The sequence below is a fragment of the Oncorhynchus kisutch genome, linkage group LG10, assembly GCF_002021735.2.
Source record: "Oncorhynchus kisutch isolate 150728-3 linkage group LG10, Okis_V2, whole genome shotgun sequence".
Lineage (NCBI taxonomy): Eukaryota > Metazoa > Chordata > Actinopteri > Salmoniformes > Salmonidae > Oncorhynchus > Oncorhynchus kisutch.
In genome coordinates, this window is record NC_034183.2 from 20,432,061 (window position 1) to 20,450,612 (window position 18,552).

Sequence of the window (18,552 nt, forward strand, 5' to 3'; positions counted from 1 at the left end):
CCCCTTTTCCCTCCTCTCTCCAATCTCACCATTTCCTCTCCCTGGACACACTCCAGACAAAGCACCACCTGTGCTGGCTGGCAGTTCTTTCACGTGACCCACATCCAGACGATCGCAGCTCTACTTCTCACTGTTGGTGTTACACCACTGCATTATTAATACAGAGCAGCCCGGATGAATTGCGCAGTGTGCCGCACATATGAATACAAACATAAACATGTTGGTATTTGTGGACACACACACACACACACACACACACACACACACACACACACACACACACACACACACACACACACACACACACACACACACACACACACACACACACACTGAGGTTTCCTTCCACTGCAGACCTCTCTCTGTTGATTTCCAGTCTCTAGCCCATCCCTCAGTCAGTCTCAGACAGACCCAGACCCAGACCTCACACAGAGGAACAACAACCCTCTGTTACAACAACACATCTGCTCACAACAACCCACCGCAGTCAGAGAGCATTACAAACGAAGACTTCCTCCACCTAGACTAGTGTATCTGGTTTCCATTGATCTAATCCTCCTGATGTTGAAATTGGTTGCACAATTGCACACTTCACCAGGGTGGCGCTCCTTATTGTAAAGCAACAGTATGTTATTACCTAAGCATAAAGACTCAAGGAACCAACTTCCTTGGACCATGATGCTCCATCACAGGGTAATATTTAGCAAACAGCTTCTCAGTAAAACCTTAAAAGTTTCCGTAGCATGCTCGATTGAGTCCATCACTGCTGGGATGAGGCAGAGCAGAGGTGTCTTTGCCAAGTGCTCCAGAGCCAGAACTCTTCCCACACTCCAGCAGGCTACTCGTGTCTCTTCCTCTCCTCCTCTTTGCTCTTCTCTCACCTCCCTCTCATTGGGTGAGCCACGCTTGACTCTGATCATCAGCAGCAGGCCTGTCATTTCATGGCAACAGTCTGACTCAGACTTTGACGTAAGGCAGAGTGACTGGTGCGCGAGCAGGCGGGGGGTGAATGCGGAAGAACAATTAACAGCAGTGCTAAATTAGCACAAATTTGCCAGTACAAAAGCACTTCCTGCCTGCGTTCTCTCTTACTCAGCATGCTAGTACTAATCCACATCCCCTCCCGAGCTTGTCTTGTCTCTCGCAGAGACTGTTTGATGCTAATCCTGAATGAATGCACTACAGGCCAGCATCAACATCTCCCCTGAAGAAGAAGAGGAAGAGGAGGAGGGAGAGATCCAGAGACTAATGAAGACAGCTTTGTGGCAGTAGTGGTTAGGACAACTGACGGATGACCTGGAGATTGCAGCGTCAGCTCCCTGTCGAGTTCACTGCGGTCTATTCTTGACCAGAACAACCCAAATTACTGCAGTATGTGGCCTGCTAAGAACTCAGAAACATGTTCACCACAGGGAGGAGGTCAGAGACCTGTTAGTGCGGTGCCAGGATAACAACCTCTCCCTCAACGTGATCAAGACAAAGGAGATGATTGTGGACTACAGGAAAAGGAGGACCGAGCACGCCCCCATTCTCATTGACGGTGGAGCAGGTTGTCCACCAGCAAACTATCATGGTCCAAACACACCAAGACAGTCGTGAAGAGGGCACAACAACACCTATTCCCTCTCAGGAGACTGAAACGATTTGGCATGGGTCCTCAGATCCTCGAAAGGTTCTACAGCTGCACCATCAAGAGCATGACTGGTTGCATCACTGCCTGGTATGGCAACTGCTCGGCCTCCGCCCGCAAGGCAGTACAGAGGGTAGTGAGTACGGCCCAGCATATCACTGGGGCCAAGCTTCCTGCCATCCAGGACCTCTATACCAGGCAGTGTCAGAGGAAGACACTAAAAATGTTCAGCCACCCTAGTCAAAGACTGTTCTCTCTGCTACCACATGGCAAGTGGTACCAGAACACCAAGTCTAGGTCCAAAAGGTTTCTTAACAGCTTCTACCCCCAAGGCATAAGACTCCTGAAAAGCTAATCAAATGCCTATTTTTACACTCCTGCTACTCTCTGTTTATTATCCATCCATAGTCACTTTACCTCTACCTACAAGTACATATTACCTCAATTACCTTGACTAACCGGTGCCCCCGCACATAGACTCTGCACTGGTACTGTAACGATTGTCGTTGGTGGAAGAAGGCGAGGACCAAGGTGCAGCGAGGTATGTGTTCGGCATTTTATTAAATATAACTGAGCACTAGATAACAAAGTAACAAAAGGCACAACCAAAACAGCTCCGTCAGGTGCAACACACACTACACAGAAAATAACTACCCATAAACACCAGGTGGGAACAGGCTACCTAAGTATGGTTCTCAATCAGAGACAACGATTGCCAGCTGCCTCTGATTGGGAACCATACCATGTCAAACACATAGAAATAGAAAACATAGATCACAAAACTTAGAATGCCCACCCCAACTCACGCCCTGACCAAACTAAAATAGAGACATAAAAAGGAACTAAGGTCAGGACGTGACAGGTACCCCCTGTATATAGCCTCGCTACTGTTATACTATTGTTTATTGTTATTGTATTTATTTTCTATTTTTCTTTCTTTTTTCTTTTTAAAACTTTTTTACTTCAGTGTCTTTTAGTAAATACTTTCTTAACACTTATTTAAAATTGTATTGTTGGTTAAGGGCTTGTAAGCATTTCACTGTAAGGTTGTTGTATTCTGTTTTATTCGGCGAATGTGAGGTTGTTTTGAGCAGCCGGAGAGCTGCTGTATATAGGGCATCTGCAGAGATACTATATAATAAACATACAATAAGCTGTGGTTAGACTGATCTTGTCTGGTATAGAGGACTGAAATGCAGACCCCCTCTGAGAGTGGGTATCAACAACATATTGATCAAACAATCTCACTAAGTGCTGCACATATCAATGCAAACCTGCTCTTTAAAAAAGTCTATATGGAATTTCTTTGTTTGCATACTGACTGGCCTTGCCCTTGTGCTTGGCATTGAGCCAGCCCCAGCTGGGGAGTCTCTCTCTCTCTCTGTTTCTGAGTCTAGGCTGCATACAACTGAGACAGTCTCTAGGGTTAGGAGAAAGAAATAAAGAGAGAGAAAGAGGGAGAGAGAGAGAGAAAGAGGGAGGGAACCTATCTGCATTCAGCTGGACAATAAAATGGCTCCTTTAAAGTCCACCAGGAGGACGAAGGATGTTGACTTTCCCACCCAATTATGAGAATATGCCCTTTCTGATCAACCAACCAGAAACATTTAATTACAAAACCAATTAATTTGGTGGCGAATGTATCACATCTGACAAAACCATCCCGGGAGCCGGACAGGACATTTGCAGGAGGCGAAGTGGATAAGTGGATGGTGTGGATGGTGGAGGAGGGTGGCGTGGGTGTAGGAAGAGGGTGGAGGGTAGAGAGTGAGTGGAGGACAGGGGCCTAGAGAATAGAGGTGTGTGTTTGTACGTGTACATGTGTCTGTGGGTGAAGGCTAAGGGGATGGTGTGGATGGTGGAGGACAGGGGCCTAGAGGACAGAGGTGTGTGTTTCTACGTGTACATGTGTCCGTGAGTGAAGGCTAAGGGGATGAGGGACCTGGTGCACTTATCTCTGCCTCATTCTTGTGTGACTCACTGCATTACCAGAGTCATTAGGGGGAGGATGGCCTTTTATTCTTCTCAGTCAGGCCTGTGGGAAGGCAGGTGGGACTGACTCCCCCCCCTCTCCCCATAACCACCTTTGTCTCATTTTACATTTTAATAACTTTGCAGACGCTCTTATCCAGAGCGACTTACATGAGCAATTAGGGTTAAGGGCACATTGACAGATCTTTTCCCTAGTCGGCTCTGAGTTTCGAACCAGTGATCTTTCGGTTACTGGCCCAATGCTCTTAACCAGTAGGCTACCTGCCGCTAGGCTACCTCCTCCACCTTCCGCTCCCTATTCTCCGTTGAGCCTTCGTCTCGGGGTGTCTCACACAGATTCTGATGTCAGGTGTTATTTTCAGTGTTAAGTCAGTCTTTTTTCGCTCTCCTACACAGACACCTTTCAATAATGCCCTGGTCGGTTTGTGTGTGGGTTGGTGTGTGAGCTAGGAGAATGTGTGTGAAGTCAGAAGAGAGAGGCACTGATCCGCCCGCTGTGTGTTGGTGGGGGCAAGAGAAGTGCAGAGGAGGGAGAGTGGGTGTGTGAGAGATAGCTGAGGTAGTCATGCGTGGGTTGGGTTGACTGTGGGGACTGTTTCACTGTTGATTCTTCGCCACATCTCAGCTCACCTCCTTGGTTTAACCCCCCCCCCCCTCCATTTTGTGAGGGCACACACCACAACTGGAATGTCCTGCGAGGCGGCCATGTTCATAAAGCGGGTGGGACGGCTGGACCTCTGAAGTGTGTAGTGGTTTACGTGAACAGGAACACTTGGGGTGGCACATGGTGGTGCCCCCTCCTCTTAGAAGAGCCAGCAGAGTGCCAGCAGAGTGCCAGTCAAACTTTTGGCACCATGAATGCCCGGCTCCAGGTGACAAGGTGGGGCCTGTGCCATGTTTCAGTGTGTGTGTGTGTGTGTGTGTGTGTGTGTGTGTGTGTGTGTGTGTGTGTGTGTGTGTGTGTGTGTGTGTGTGTGTGTGCGTGTGCGTGTTCAACCCTGAAAGTGTGTGCATTCCCCAACTCACCTCATGCTTGCCCTTCATCCTGCAGGTCCTGATGTCGTTTTTGTTGGACTCCCATGTTCTCTTCTATAACAGACAGACATTGGCATTCCAACCGTGTCAGTTACGCTGGTTAGACTGTACTGTAAGATGTTAATGAGGCGTGTGCACGGAGAGGGCCTCACCTTACTGTAGAACATCTCCTCTCCCGCCACATTGTCCAGCTCCACACGGAAAAGGTCATCTCTGACAGACAAAGAGCACGGCAGTCAGCCAACAGCAAGACAAAGCTAGCTAAGTCTTAGACAAGCACTCAACTGTATTCCACACGCACTCACACATAGCAGCAGTAGAAATACCCCACTATCCTATGGACAATTCTGGACATGCCACAGAATAATGGTTGGATTAAATGTTTGAATCTTCTTTGTCTGTTCATGCACTATAGGCTATGAAATCGGTTGGCTATTACTATGTAACAATTTACAATATATCTGAATAAAACAGATTGGGATTCAGCTCTGTATAATGGGACACATTTCAGGGTATGGTTGATAAATAGACATTTTGAATTGCATAATGTTTTTCCCCTTGGTTTACTTTGGTCTCATTTGAGTTCACTTGCAGTAAAGTTGGTTTTGCTGGGAGGCCTGAATTGTCTCACTTGGGAAGAAATTGAATTAATGGATGATTTAATCAGGAAGTTTGCTTGCATTCATAACCCACCCCCACACAGACAGCACACAATGCTAATGGTCCCATCATATAATACCATGCATTCATGCTACTCACTGCTAATACATTCATAATTCTTATCTATTTTATTTTATATTTTTTTATTTAATCTTTATTTTACTAGGCAAGTCAGTTAAGAACAAATGTATATTTACAATGACTGCCTACCCCGGTCAAACCCTGACCAGGGCAACGATGGGCCAATTGTGTGCCGCCATATGGGACTCCCAATCACGGCCGGTTGTGATACAACCTGGAATCAAACCAGGGTCTGTAGTGACACCTCCAGCACTGAGATGCAGTGCCTTAGACCGCTGCGCCACTCGGGAGCCCCCTTGCCGTGCCTGTGAAAGGGCCTTTAGAATCTGAGTTAGGGTAGGAGCCTTAAGGAAGATGCTAACAGCTGATGTTGCATATTGATCAAGGCCCTGTATCTCTGGTGAATAAGCTGGAGAGGCTCTGCTTGTGCCAAACTCCTTTCAGACACCAGGCTTTGAATGTTCTAATCTGTAAATCTGCCAAAGCTATGTTATTGCAGCAGTATCGATCTTATCTCCTAGATCTGCCTTCCATCTGTTCTGCCTTACTCCTCAGCAGAAGGCAGGTTCTCTGTGTGTGCGCGTGCTCGTGCGTGTGCACCTGCGTGTGCGTGTGTCTTTGGTGAGGGGAACAGGGTAAGCCTAAGCGCTCCTCTACTGAATTATTCACTGGTGGTTCCTCTAGGTTTGCTCAAAGATTCCCTCCCTAGGTTACCTCCCTCACAATAGGACGGTGGCTAAGTGATGTGGGTAGAATTACCATCCACTTACTCTGTGCCTCGCTCATTGGGCTGGGTCAAAGTTTAAGCAGCCTACAAACAATCAAGTAGGGCAGTGAGTGTGGTGTAATCGCATCCAGAGCACTTCAGCCCTGTCCAGTATTAACATATGAAAATGTGAACAGGCCTCTCAGTGGGTGTGGCTAAGCTAAGGCTGCTGTGGTTTGAAGAGGACAGTGAATATTGTTCTACGTCTCTTGTCTCCTTCAGGCTGTTAGATTGACCTCTCTGCTTTACTGTTGCATTTTACATTGTTTATGTTGCAGGCGGTTCACAAGCCAGGCTGTCAATCTCCCTGACCACCAATAAAATGTCCTCCGACTGGCATTTGAAGACCTGCAAATTGAGTTAACAGAATATATACGTGTGTGGATTACCGTTCAGATTTATAGGCAACAACCCTGTGAACTGTCCAAAGTGTTGTATTATTCTCAAATGCCTATTTTGGGTTGTTCAGATGCTGAGCTTCTCTAAGCCTTTCTGAGCTGTCAGACACTGACTTTGCAGAGAACGCCACACAAATAGATTAAACTGAAAAAGAGAAGTTTCTGACCAATCCGTGACCCTGGCTCTCCCTATGCTGACTGATTGTGACTCTGTCACTGTCTCTCTGTCTGCATGCTACTTCCTGTTTGCTATGTTACTCCCTACATCTGAGTGGGCAGCTGTAGCCAGACCCCAGACGGCTCTATTCTGAAGCGTCTGTGGTGACTGTGCGTCTGTGTCGCATAGATGATCTCCCTGTGAGGTTTGAGGTCTGCGTCTCTCCGTGGCCAGCGGATGGTCTGGTCTGGCAGCGACTATGCTCACTCTCACTCTTCAGCCTCTAATGGAGAGATAGATTCTACTGCCTCTCTCCTGCTCGCAAAATCCAGATGGCAAAATCCTCTTACGGTTTACCATAATTGGAACCAATTAATCATGTATTGGCCATGTTCCTTGGTAGCCTCTCTCCTATTGGGATAAGCACTGCTCAATTGGTTTATTTCTGTGGATTAGTCCAGTGGATCTGGAGCTGTGTGACAGGTCCAGAGAGTCCACACATCTACTTATAGAGAGGAGAGCACTGGAGCGTGAGCTAATACAGTAGAGAGAGAGAGCAAGAGAGGGCTGAGGAGGAGGCTGTGCACCTTGTTATGACATGCATTATCTGAATTAGGCCCACAGAATTATACCTGAGGAGGAGGGGCTTCTATGGCGGGAACTTTGAATGTCTTTGAACTTCAGAGTTGGCTTAACGTTGGATCTCAAGCTTGTGTGTGAAGGGCGGGACCAGAATTAAAAACATATCTTACCATTTTGTAGTTAATAAATCCAATGTCAAATGTGATAACTATAGTATCTATCCCTCACTAGCATTGACGGATCATAGGCGCTTTGTTGCCTGCAATGTAAAATAACATTATTAACCGGTTCCCATGCATTTAAAACAATGGAACTGTTCCGGAACAGTGAACTTTTGTTCCCGTTTCTAATTCTGTTCCTTGATAAATATTATTTTTTCAGGTTTTCAGTTCTTGGTGATCTCAACTGGTGTTGGTTAAAGCTGGTGTCTGATGTTTTAAAAATGTTTTGTAATTCTATGAATCTTACCCAGTTGATGAACTCACCCACTCGCCCAAATCTTAAATGCCCAGATAAATCTACTCTGATTGATTTGATATTGACAAATGTTCCACATAAATATTCTGCGGTTGGTGTTTTTTGTAATGATTTAAGTGACCATTGTGCTGTTGTTGCTGTTAGAAATACTAAGGTACCAAAAACAAACCCACGTTTTATTCGTAAGAGAAATTTGAAGTGTTTTAATGAGCAGGCTTTCTTTCATGATTTGTTTTATTTTGACTGGAGCAAGATTCTTTCATGATGGTTTTCCCCAAATAGTAAACAAACATGCCCCATTCCGCAGGTTCAGGGTTAAAGGGCGGGATAATCCATGGTTTTCTTCTGAGCAGTCTTGTACTATTCACGACCGTAATCTAGCCTGGGCTAAAGCAAGGAAATCATGTTCTGATGCTGATTGGCTTATTTTTAGGCAGTTACGAAACAAGTGTTCTTTTCTTCTCAGGAAGGCCAGGTCTGTTACCACTGATAACCTGAATGACCCTAGAACATTTTGGAAGGCTATTAAGTCTATGTCTGGTAACATTAATGTTAATGAATTACCGTCATGTGTTTTGAAGGACTCTGTTGCTATATATGACAAAACTGAAACGCTGAATTGTTTCAATGAGCACTTTGTATCATCTGGTAGGCTGTTTGATTCAGTGTCCTCTGTCTCTGTACAACCCTGTGTGGATGAACCAGTGAGAGCTGGTCAAACTTTTAGCTTTTTGCCATTCTCAGTGCAGGTGGTACATAACGCCCTGAAATCCTTAGATCAGAGAAAGCCTGCAGGTCCTGATCTTTTGGATCCCTGCTTTTTAAATCTGGCAGCTGATTTCATAGCTTAAAAACCACTTACATCTCTGTTCAATCTAACCCTGGAATGTAATGTAATTCCAAAGATCTGGAAATCAGCATTTGTCCTACCACTTTTAAAAGGGGGAGATCCAACTCTTTTGAATAATTATAGGCCAATCTCAAAGCTGTCAACCCTGGTGAAAATACTTGAAACCCTTGTAGGTGAACAGCTAAAAGAGTTTTTATTTACTAACTCTATTTTATCAATGTACCAATCGAGCTCCAGGAAGAAGCATAGCACAATTACAGCAGCCATGAAGCTTTTAAATGATATCACTGAAGCCATTGACAAAAAACAGCACTGTGTCTCACTTTTTATTGATCTCTCTAAGGCTTTTGATACAGTTAATTATGCTATACTAAGGCAGAGATTGTCGAGTGTAGGTCTTTCGGAGCATGCAGTTGCATGGTTTGCTAACTATCTGTCTGATAGAATTTCAGTGCACTCAATTTGTTAAATTGTCTGTCTTGAATGGTGTGCCCCAAGGCTCTGTACTTGGTCCTCTCTTATTCACTATTTATATAAATGATTTAGACAAAAATGTCCAAAATGCACAACTTCATTTTTATGCTGATGATACTGTTATTTACTGTTGTGCCTCGTCTCTTACAAAAGCCTTCCAGAACATGCAAACTGCTTTTTATACTGTTCAACATACCTTGTGTCAATTGAAGCTTATCCTCAATACTGACAAAACTAAACTAATGGCGTTTTCTAATGCAAGAAATAGACCTCTGGACCTTTCACCTATTACTACCTGTCAGGGCAAGGAGATTGAGGTTGTAACATCATATAAATATCTTGGAATTTTAATTAATGACGGCCTCTCTTTTAAATTGCATATTCAAGAACTTACAAAAAAATTGAAGCTGAAATTAGGATTTTATTTTAGGAATAAGGCCTGTTTTTCTTTTGAAGCCAGAAAGAACCTAGTATCAGCTACATGTATGCCTTTACTAGACTATGGGGATATTTTATATATGAATGCTTCCGCTCAGTGTTTGAGATCAATTGACACTCTTTACCGTGGCACTTTGAGATTTATTTTAAACTGCAAAACCCTTACGCACCACTGCACTTTGTATACCAGGGTTGGCTGGCCTTCTCTAGTCACTCGTAGGCTCAGTCACTGGTATACTTTTATTTACAAAGCCATTTTGTGCTTATTACCTTTTTTTTTATTTTTACTGTTCAGAAATGTGGTGGGTACTCTCTTTGTTCGCTGGACTTTATCCTGCTAACTGTTCCAAATGTCTGAACTGAATTTGGTAAAAGGGCTTTTATGCGCCATCGTCTTGGAACACATTACAAAATACTTTTAAACTGGAAGAACTTGTCCCGATTGGTGTTTTTAAATCACTGATGAAGGATTTTGAGGCTGATTCCCTGACCTGTCAATGTTTTTAATTCGCTGTTTTATACTCTTGTGAATTCAATGGTTTTTACTAGATTACTTGTAGTTTTTCACGTTGTCTGTCTGTAATTTTTTTAAATGACTTGGTGCTGCCTATTTTGGCCAGGGCGCTCTTGAAAAAGAGATTTTAATCTAAATGAGCCCTTCTTGGTTAAATAAAGGTTAAATAAATAAATTAAATAAATAAAAGTTCAGGGGCTACAGTGTTGCTCATACATTCAGATTCCAGTCCCCTCCTATATAGTAAGGCTTTCAGGACAGTTGGGCCAATTATTCTCTCCCCCACTCTCCCTCCGTCTCTCTCTCCATCTCTGGCCAGCCAATAGATGGGAGAGGACAGAGTGACAGAAGCTCCCCAACAGGTGCTTGGGGCTTAGGGCAGGGCTTTAATCGTTGCAGTATGAACACCTAAGCTAATGGTGACAGGATTTGGGCTCACTGGAGCCTCTTATCAGGCCAGCCACTCTGCTGCAGCTTTCAGGCAATCAGCCCGGCCTCCCCACAGGTACTCAGGCACCTTTGCACTTTTAAGTCTATCTGCTTGGCTTTTCGTAGCCCGGCTCAACATTTATACACACAGACATGTGCAAGCATGCCTGCATGCTCTGCCTCCCACTAACTCTGGTTATTGGATTTCACTACCATCCGGTCCACTGAGACATAGGCATTAGTTTACCTTTTCTATCATGTAACAGTGGCACTAAAACATGAGTCTCCTGGTTGTGGTTATATTTGATCACTAACCTGCAGTGAGACGGGCTGCGGTGACTACAGGCCTCCTGTCTTCAGCCTCTAGGTTTTATTATTAGGCTGTGTAGCCAGAGCGGCTGGAGCCAAATGCTGCAGGATTTGACATAATTATTTATTATTAGGCCTTTGGATTTGAGGTTAGAGAAAGGCCAAAGGCCACGGACCGAGTCATTTCCTGACACAGTATGGGGCTCCTTATTGGGAATGTCTATGGCCTAGTCTGCTGTAACCACCACCATATGTCTGCCCTACACGGACATTGTAGTCTTTTTAATAGGTTCCCAGTAATATTAAGCTTGTCTGTGACATCATCCGTCATCTTTTAGAGCATTAGAAGAAGATTGATTGTTGTTTTCTATTTCTGGTTGGAAAGGGCAGACAAGACAACAGATGTAATTGAACACATTTCTACCCCTGTGTGGCCTCTGGTCCAACACCAACCATCAACAGACTAGTCTAACCAGAATCAGCACATTTGGTCTCCAGCCTGGCCTGACCAACACTCTGCGGATGGGAGTCAAACACTCACTTCCTTTTTCGTTGTTGTATTCTTTTCTTTTTTTTACCCTTTTTTCTCCCCAATTTCATGGTATCCAATTAGCAGTTACAGTCTTGTCTCATTGCTGCAACGCCCATATGGACTCGGGAGAGGCGAAGGTCAAGAACTGTGCGTCCTCCGAAACACAACACAACACAGCTTAATGGTGACCCGGAAGTCAGCCACACCAATGTGTCGGTGGAAACACCGTACACTTGGCAACCGTGTCAGTGTGCATTGAGCCCGGCCCACCACATGAGTCGCTAGAGCACAATGGGACAAGGACATCCCTATCGGCCAAACCCTTCCCTAACCCGGACGACGCTGGGCCAATTGTGCACCACCCCATGGGTCTTCCGGTCAAGGCCGTCTGCAACCGAGCCTGGACTCGAACCATAATCTCTAGTGGCACAGCTAGCACTGCGATGCAGTGCCTTAGACCACTGCATCACTCGGGAGGCCCCAATCACTCACTTCTATAGCCGCGGCCACCACTAACTCAGATAATGTCCTTTGCGAGCTTTGAGATTGATTTGATACAAATGTATTCAGATTCAATGGCATTTACTTTCATATGTGATTGATGATACACAGACAATGTATGCAGGATTATAAAAGATGGCTGAATAAATACATTAATGCTCGTGGCTAAAATCTGATGAAAACATTTATATTTGCGGCTAGAAATATACCTGGCTCCAATGTAGAGGGTCCGGTTCACCTTGAGAACTCTCTGAATATGCAGTGTCTCCTGTCTCAGGGATGAACGATGTGGCCGACCCAGAAACACTGGGTACCGCCGTACCACTGTTTAGAGAGAGAGAGAGAGAGAGAGAGTCAGAGGATGAGAGAGAGAGAGAGAGAGAGAGAGAGAGAGAGAGAGAGAGAGAGAGAGAGAGAGAGAGTCAGAGGATGAGAGAGAAGGATGAGAGAGAGGAGGAGGGAGCAGTGAGGGAGAGAGAAAAAGAGAGTCAGAAGATGAGAGAGAGAAGGAGGAGAGAAAGGGAAGAGAGAGAGAAGGAGTAGAGAGCGAAAAAGAGGGAGTAACATAATTTTGTTATCATGCAGTAGTTATCTTGGGGGTGAACAGAGAGGGGAGAGAGCAGAGGGAGGATACAGGGGAGAGGGAACCATACATCTGCTGAGTTACCATGGGAAACCGTCTAACGCTGCCATCTCTTATTGGCCTTGACTGGAGTAAGTGATAGAGTGCCCTCTTCCTTCTTCTTTTGTGTCCTCCCTCTATTCTGTCCATCTCTGTTCCCCATCCACCCATCACAGATATGCTGAGACTGTTGCCTCCCTGTCTAGGCCCATTATCTGCCTTAATCCAAAAACCCTACAGGACTTCAGAGAGTCTTCTGGTCCTACATCTTAGCATTGATAGCCTGAGAAGGGTCTGAATTCAGCTGGGAGGTCTTGGTCGATACTATTGAGTTGTGGTCAATCATGGCCAACTCTGTTCTGGTCTGGAGACTGCCCTTCTATAATGGAGGCTCAGAGTCTGGCCCTCTGTGGGAGCAGCCTGACATCAACCCTGACTCTGACCTCGCACCCACACAACTCACTGACGCCTTACTCCTCACACTATGCATGTCAGCCCTGACCCCACTCCCACAACATAGATCCTGCATATGACCCCTTCAGTCACACCTCACACTACTCCACCCCTTCCATGTTAAACCATGACAGTGACCCCATACTCTACACGCTGTATGTGAGAGAGGTGTTACCTTCAGTGGGTATAAAATTCAGAGGCCCCGGTTCCTCTGGAAATGTGGCGCTGGCCAATCGGAGGAGCCAAAACAGCAGGAAGAAGGGTGGGGCCAGGGTCGCCATGGCAGCCGTAGAACACAGACTCTGTGAAGATAAAGAGAGACAGAGAAAGCGTGGCTAGTCAGATTAAGCTGTAACAGTGACATAGCAGTACACAAACCTAGTGTGACCAGCTCACACTACAATGCACTACACACACTGACTGACTGTCCAGACAAAGCAGGCATCCTGTCTGCATTCCCACAACATCTCTCTCCCTCCAGCTGGACAGAAAAACGTAGAGCGAGACAGAGATGATGGAGAAGAGAAGTGCACAGTCAGCCTGAACAGCCTGAACATGAGAAAAGTTCAGACCACAGGAGCCCAATGACACATGAGACACAGTGGAGGGAGGGTGGTTTACAACAAGAGGGCAGTAGATGGAGAGAGACAGAGGGAGTGAAAAAGAAAGAGGGAGAAAGAGAAAGACAGAGATAAGGAGGCTGGAATGGGTGAGAGACAGGAAGAAAGAAAGAGAGACACGGCAGAAGGGAGAAAGAGAGAAAAAAAAGAGAAGGCGAAGGGAGAGAATGAGAGGGGGGGTGGAGAGAGAGGGGGGGTGGAGAGAGCGAGAGAGAGAGAGAGAGAGAGAGAGACGAGTGAGAGAGAGACGAGTGAGTGAGAGCGAGAGCGAGAGAGGGGGTGGAGAGAGAGAGAGAGAGAGAGAGAGGGAGAGCGAGAGCGAGAGAGGGGGTGGAGAGAGAGAGAGAGAGAGAGAGAGAGAGAGAGAGAGAGAGAGAGAGAGAGAGACGAGTGAGAGAGAGCGAGAGCGAGAGAGGGGGTGGAGAGAGAGAGACGAGTGAGGTGTGTCAGGTGACTGTTTACTCAAATGAAATCTTTGCCGTCAACGCAAATCACATCTCTGGTACGTGACTAAACAGCAGGTATTTTTTATGAAGCCGTTCTACAGCAGCCTGAGCCACAACGAGAGGATGGGAGAGGATGTAATGCACATGGAAATACAAATGATAGCCAAATTAAGTTAGCACACCCAATCCATCGAGAAAATCACTCCTGCACTTTGGAGGAGGAAAGCCTTGGGTATTGCTATTGACTGTTGTCATAAACCTCAAACCGCCTCCCAGAACAGAAGAGATTAGAGCAGAGCAGCTCTTAGTGCTGAAGGTATATTATGCTCTGTAGTGGCTCTTTATTGTGGCTGAAGGAAAGAGCACTCTCCATACTTATCGTCCCTCTCTGCCGCTCTTCCTGGATGATTATGCTTCTGCTCTTTTCACAGAAAATCTCAGCGTGAGGATGTTCACAAATATACACTACCATTCAAAAGTTTGGGGTCACTTAGAAAAGCAAATTTTTTGTCCACTAAAATAACATCAAATTGATCAGAAATACAGTGTAGACACTGTTAATGTAGTAAATGACTATTGTAGCTGGAAATTGTAGATTTTTTTATGGAATATCTATCTACATAGGTGTACAGAGGCCCATTATCAGCAACCATCACTCCTGTGTTTCAATGGCACGTTGTGTTGGCTAATCCAAGTTGATCATTTTAAAAGGCAAATTGATCATTAGAAAACCCTTTTGCAATTATGTTAGCACAGCTGAAAACTGTTGTCCTGATTAAAGAAGCAATAAAACTGGCCTTCTTTAGACTAGTTGAGTATCTGGAGCATCAGCATTTGTGGGTTTGATTACAGGCTCAAAATGGCCAGAAACAAAGTACTTTCTTCTGAAACTCGTCAGTCTATTCTTGTTCTGAGAAATGAAGGCTAGTCCATGCAAGAAATTACCAAGAAACTGAAGATCTCGTACAAATGGAAAGTGGCATTGGAACACAGGAGTGATGGATGCTGATAATGGGCCTCTGTACGCCTATGTAGATATTCCATAAAATATCTGCTGTTTCCAGCTACAATAGTCATTTACAACATTAACAATGTCAATACTGTATTTCTGATCAATTTGATGTTATTTTAATAGTCAAAAAAAAAGTGCTCTTCGTTCATAACAAGGACATTTCTAAGTGACCCCAAACTTTTGAACTGTAGTGTATGTCACCGATGAACAAAACATGAACTATTTTAAAATATTTGTAAAGATTACACTTATTTAACTTTTGACATTATTACAGTTTACACTGTCAATAATTTGTTTTGAAAATCAATAAAGGGAAAAGCTGTCAGTCACAGTGGCTGACAGCACAAACACAAATGACTCAATGAGTGGGTGTTATTCAGTGGTGTAGTGGTGTAGGTATTATCACATTTGACTCTTCAAGGTTTGGATTTCTTTATTCAAAACCATTTCCATATTTTACTGTGGTTACAAAGGCATTGCATGACACAAATGCAAATAAAGGCACTTTCACACTCTGCCTTTCTCTCCTCAGCATTAACACACACTCCACACACTCTGCCTTTCTCTCCTCAGCATTACCACACACTCCACACACTGCCTTTCTCTCCTCAGCATTACCACACACTCCACACACTCTGCCTTTCTCTCCTCAGCATTAACACACACTCTGCCTTTCTCTCCTCAGCATTACCACACACTCCACACACTGCCTTGCTCTCCTCAGCATTAACACACACTCCACACACTCTGCCTTTCTCTCCTCAGCATTACCACACACTCCACACACTCTGCCTTTCTCTCCTCAGCATTACCACACACTCCACACACTGCCTTTCTCTCCTCAGCATTACCACACACTCCACACACTCTGCCTTTCTCTCCTCAGCATTACCACACACTCCACACACTCTGCCTTTCTCTCCTCAGCATTGCCACACACTCCACACACTCTGCCTTTCTCTCCTCAGCATTACCACACACTCCACACACTCTGCCTTTCTCTCCTCAGCATTACCACACACTCCACACACACTGCCTTTCTCTCCTCAGCATTACCACACACTCCACACACTCTGCCTTTCTCTCCTCAGCATTACCACACACTCCACACACTGCCTTTCTCTCCTCAGCATTACCACACACTCTACACACTCTGCCTTTCTCTCCTCAGCATTACCACACACTCCACACACACTGCCTTTCTCTCCTCAGCATTACCACACACTCCACACACACTGCCTTTCTCTCCTCAGCATTACCACACACTCCACACACTCTGCCTTTCTCTCCTCAGCATTACCACACACTCCACACACTGCCTTTCTCTCCTCAGCATTACCACACACTCCACACACTCTGCCTTTCTCTCCTCAGCATTACCACACACTCCACACACACTGCCTTTCTCTCCTCAGCATTACCACACACTCCACACACACTGCCTTTCTCTCCTCAGCATTACCACACACTCCACACACACTGCCTTTCTCTCCTCAGCATTACCACACACTCCACACACACTGCCTTTCTCTCCTCAGCATTACCACACACTCCACACACACTGCCTTTCTCTCCTCAGCATTACCACACACTCCACACACACTGCCTTTCTCTCCTCAGCATTACCACACACTCCACACACACTGCCTTTCTCTCCTCAGCATTACCACACACCCCACACACACTGCCTTTCTCTCCTCAGCATTGCTACACACTCCACACACACTGCCTTTCTCTCCTCAGCATTACCACACACTCCACACACACTGCCTTTCTCTCCTCAGCATTACCACACACACTGCCTTTCTCTCCTCAGCATTACCACACACTCCACACACTCTGCCTTTCTCTCCTCAGCCTTGCCACACACTCCACACACTCTGCCTTTCTCTCCTCAGCATTGCCACAGACTCCCGACACACTGCCTTTCTCTCCTCAGCATTACCACACACTCCACACACTCTGCCTTTCTCTCCTCAGCATTGCCACACACTCCACACACTCTGCCTTTCTCTCCTCAGCATTGCCACAGACTCCCGACACACTGCCTTTCTCTCCTCAGCATTACCACACACTCCACACACTCTGCCTATCTCTCCACAGCACTTTCACACACTCTGCCTTTCTCTCCTCAGCATTGCCACACACTCCACACACTCTGCCTTTCTCTCCTCAGCATTACCACACACTCCACACACTGCCTTTCTCTCCTCAGCATTGCCACACACTCCACACACTCTGCCTTTCTCTCCTCAGCATTGCCACAGACTCCCGACACACTGCCTTTCTCTCCTCAGCATTACCACACACTCCACACACTCTGCCTATCTCTCCACAGCACTTTCACACACTCTGCCTTTCTCTCCTCAGCATTGCCACACACTCCACACACTCTGCCTTTCTCTCCTCAGCATTACCACACACTCCACACACTGCCTTTCTCTCCTCAGCATTACCACACACTCCACACACTCTGCCTTTCTCTCCTCAGCATTACCACACACTCCACACACTGCCTTTCTCTCCTCAGCATTACCACACACTCCACACACTCTGCCTTTCTCTCCTCAGCATTACCACACACTCCACACACACTGCCTTTCTCTCCTCAGCATTGCCACACACTCCACACACTCTGCCTTTCTCTCCTCAGCATTACCACACACTCCACACACTGCCTTTCTCTCCTCAGCATTACCACACACTCCACACACTCTGCCTTTCTCTCCTCAGCATTACCACACACTCCAAACACACTGCCTTTCTCTCCTCAGCATTACCACACACTCCACACACACTGCCTTTCTCTCCTCAGCATTACCACACACTCCACACACACTGCCTTTCTCTCCTCAGCATTACCACACACTCCACACACACTGCCTTTCTCTCCTCAGCATTACCACACACTCCACACACACTGCCTTTCTCTCCTCAGCATTACCACACACTCCACACACACTGCCTTTCTCTCCTCAGCATTACCACACACTCCACACACTCTGCCTTTCTCTCCTCAGCATTACCACACACTCCACACACACTGCCTTTCTCTCCTCAGCATTACCACACACCCCACACACACTGCCTTTCTCTCCTCAGCATTGCTACACACTCCACACACACTGCCTTTCTCTCCTCAGCATTACCACACACTCCACACACACTGCCTTTCTCTCCTCAGCATTACCACACACTCCACACACACTGCCTTTCTCTCCTCAGCATTACCACACACTCCACACACTCTTCCTTTCTCTCCTCAGCATTGCCACACACTCCACACACTCTGCCTTTCTCTCCTCAGCATTGCCACAGACTCCCGACACACTGCCTTTCTCTCCTCAGCATTACCACACACTCCACACACTCTGCCTATCTCTCCACAGCACTTTCACACACTCTTCCTTTCTCTCCTCAGCATTACCACACACTCCACACACACTGCCTTTCTCTCCTCAGCATTACCACACACTCCACACACACTGCCTTTCTCTCCTCAGCATTACCACACACTCCACACACACTGCCTTTCTCTCCTCAGCATTACCACACACTCCACACACACTGCCTT

The 18,552-nt window shown here is 46.0% G+C and overlaps 1 protein-coding gene across 5 annotated transcripts in view; it reads right to left on the reverse strand.

Moving 5' to 3' along the window:
• Positions 1-18,552, reverse strand: part of LOC109898773 (semaphorin-6B) — a 142,879-nt gene that overhangs the window by 57,579 nt on the left and 66,748 nt on the right. For all 5 annotated transcript variants that reach the window (XM_031833290.1, XM_031833289.1, XM_031833292.1 and 2 more), the window contains 4 exons: positions 13,076-13,202; positions 12,035-12,149; positions 4,810-4,870; positions 4,649-4,711 (listed from right to left, as the gene is read on the reverse strand). In XM_031833290.1, coding sequence (XP_031689150.1) covers positions 4,649-4,711; positions 4,810-4,870; positions 12,035-12,149; positions 13,076-13,202 — 366 coding nt within the window. The remainder of the gene's footprint in view (positions 1-4,648; positions 4,712-4,809; positions 4,871-12,034; positions 12,150-13,075; positions 13,203-18,552) is intronic.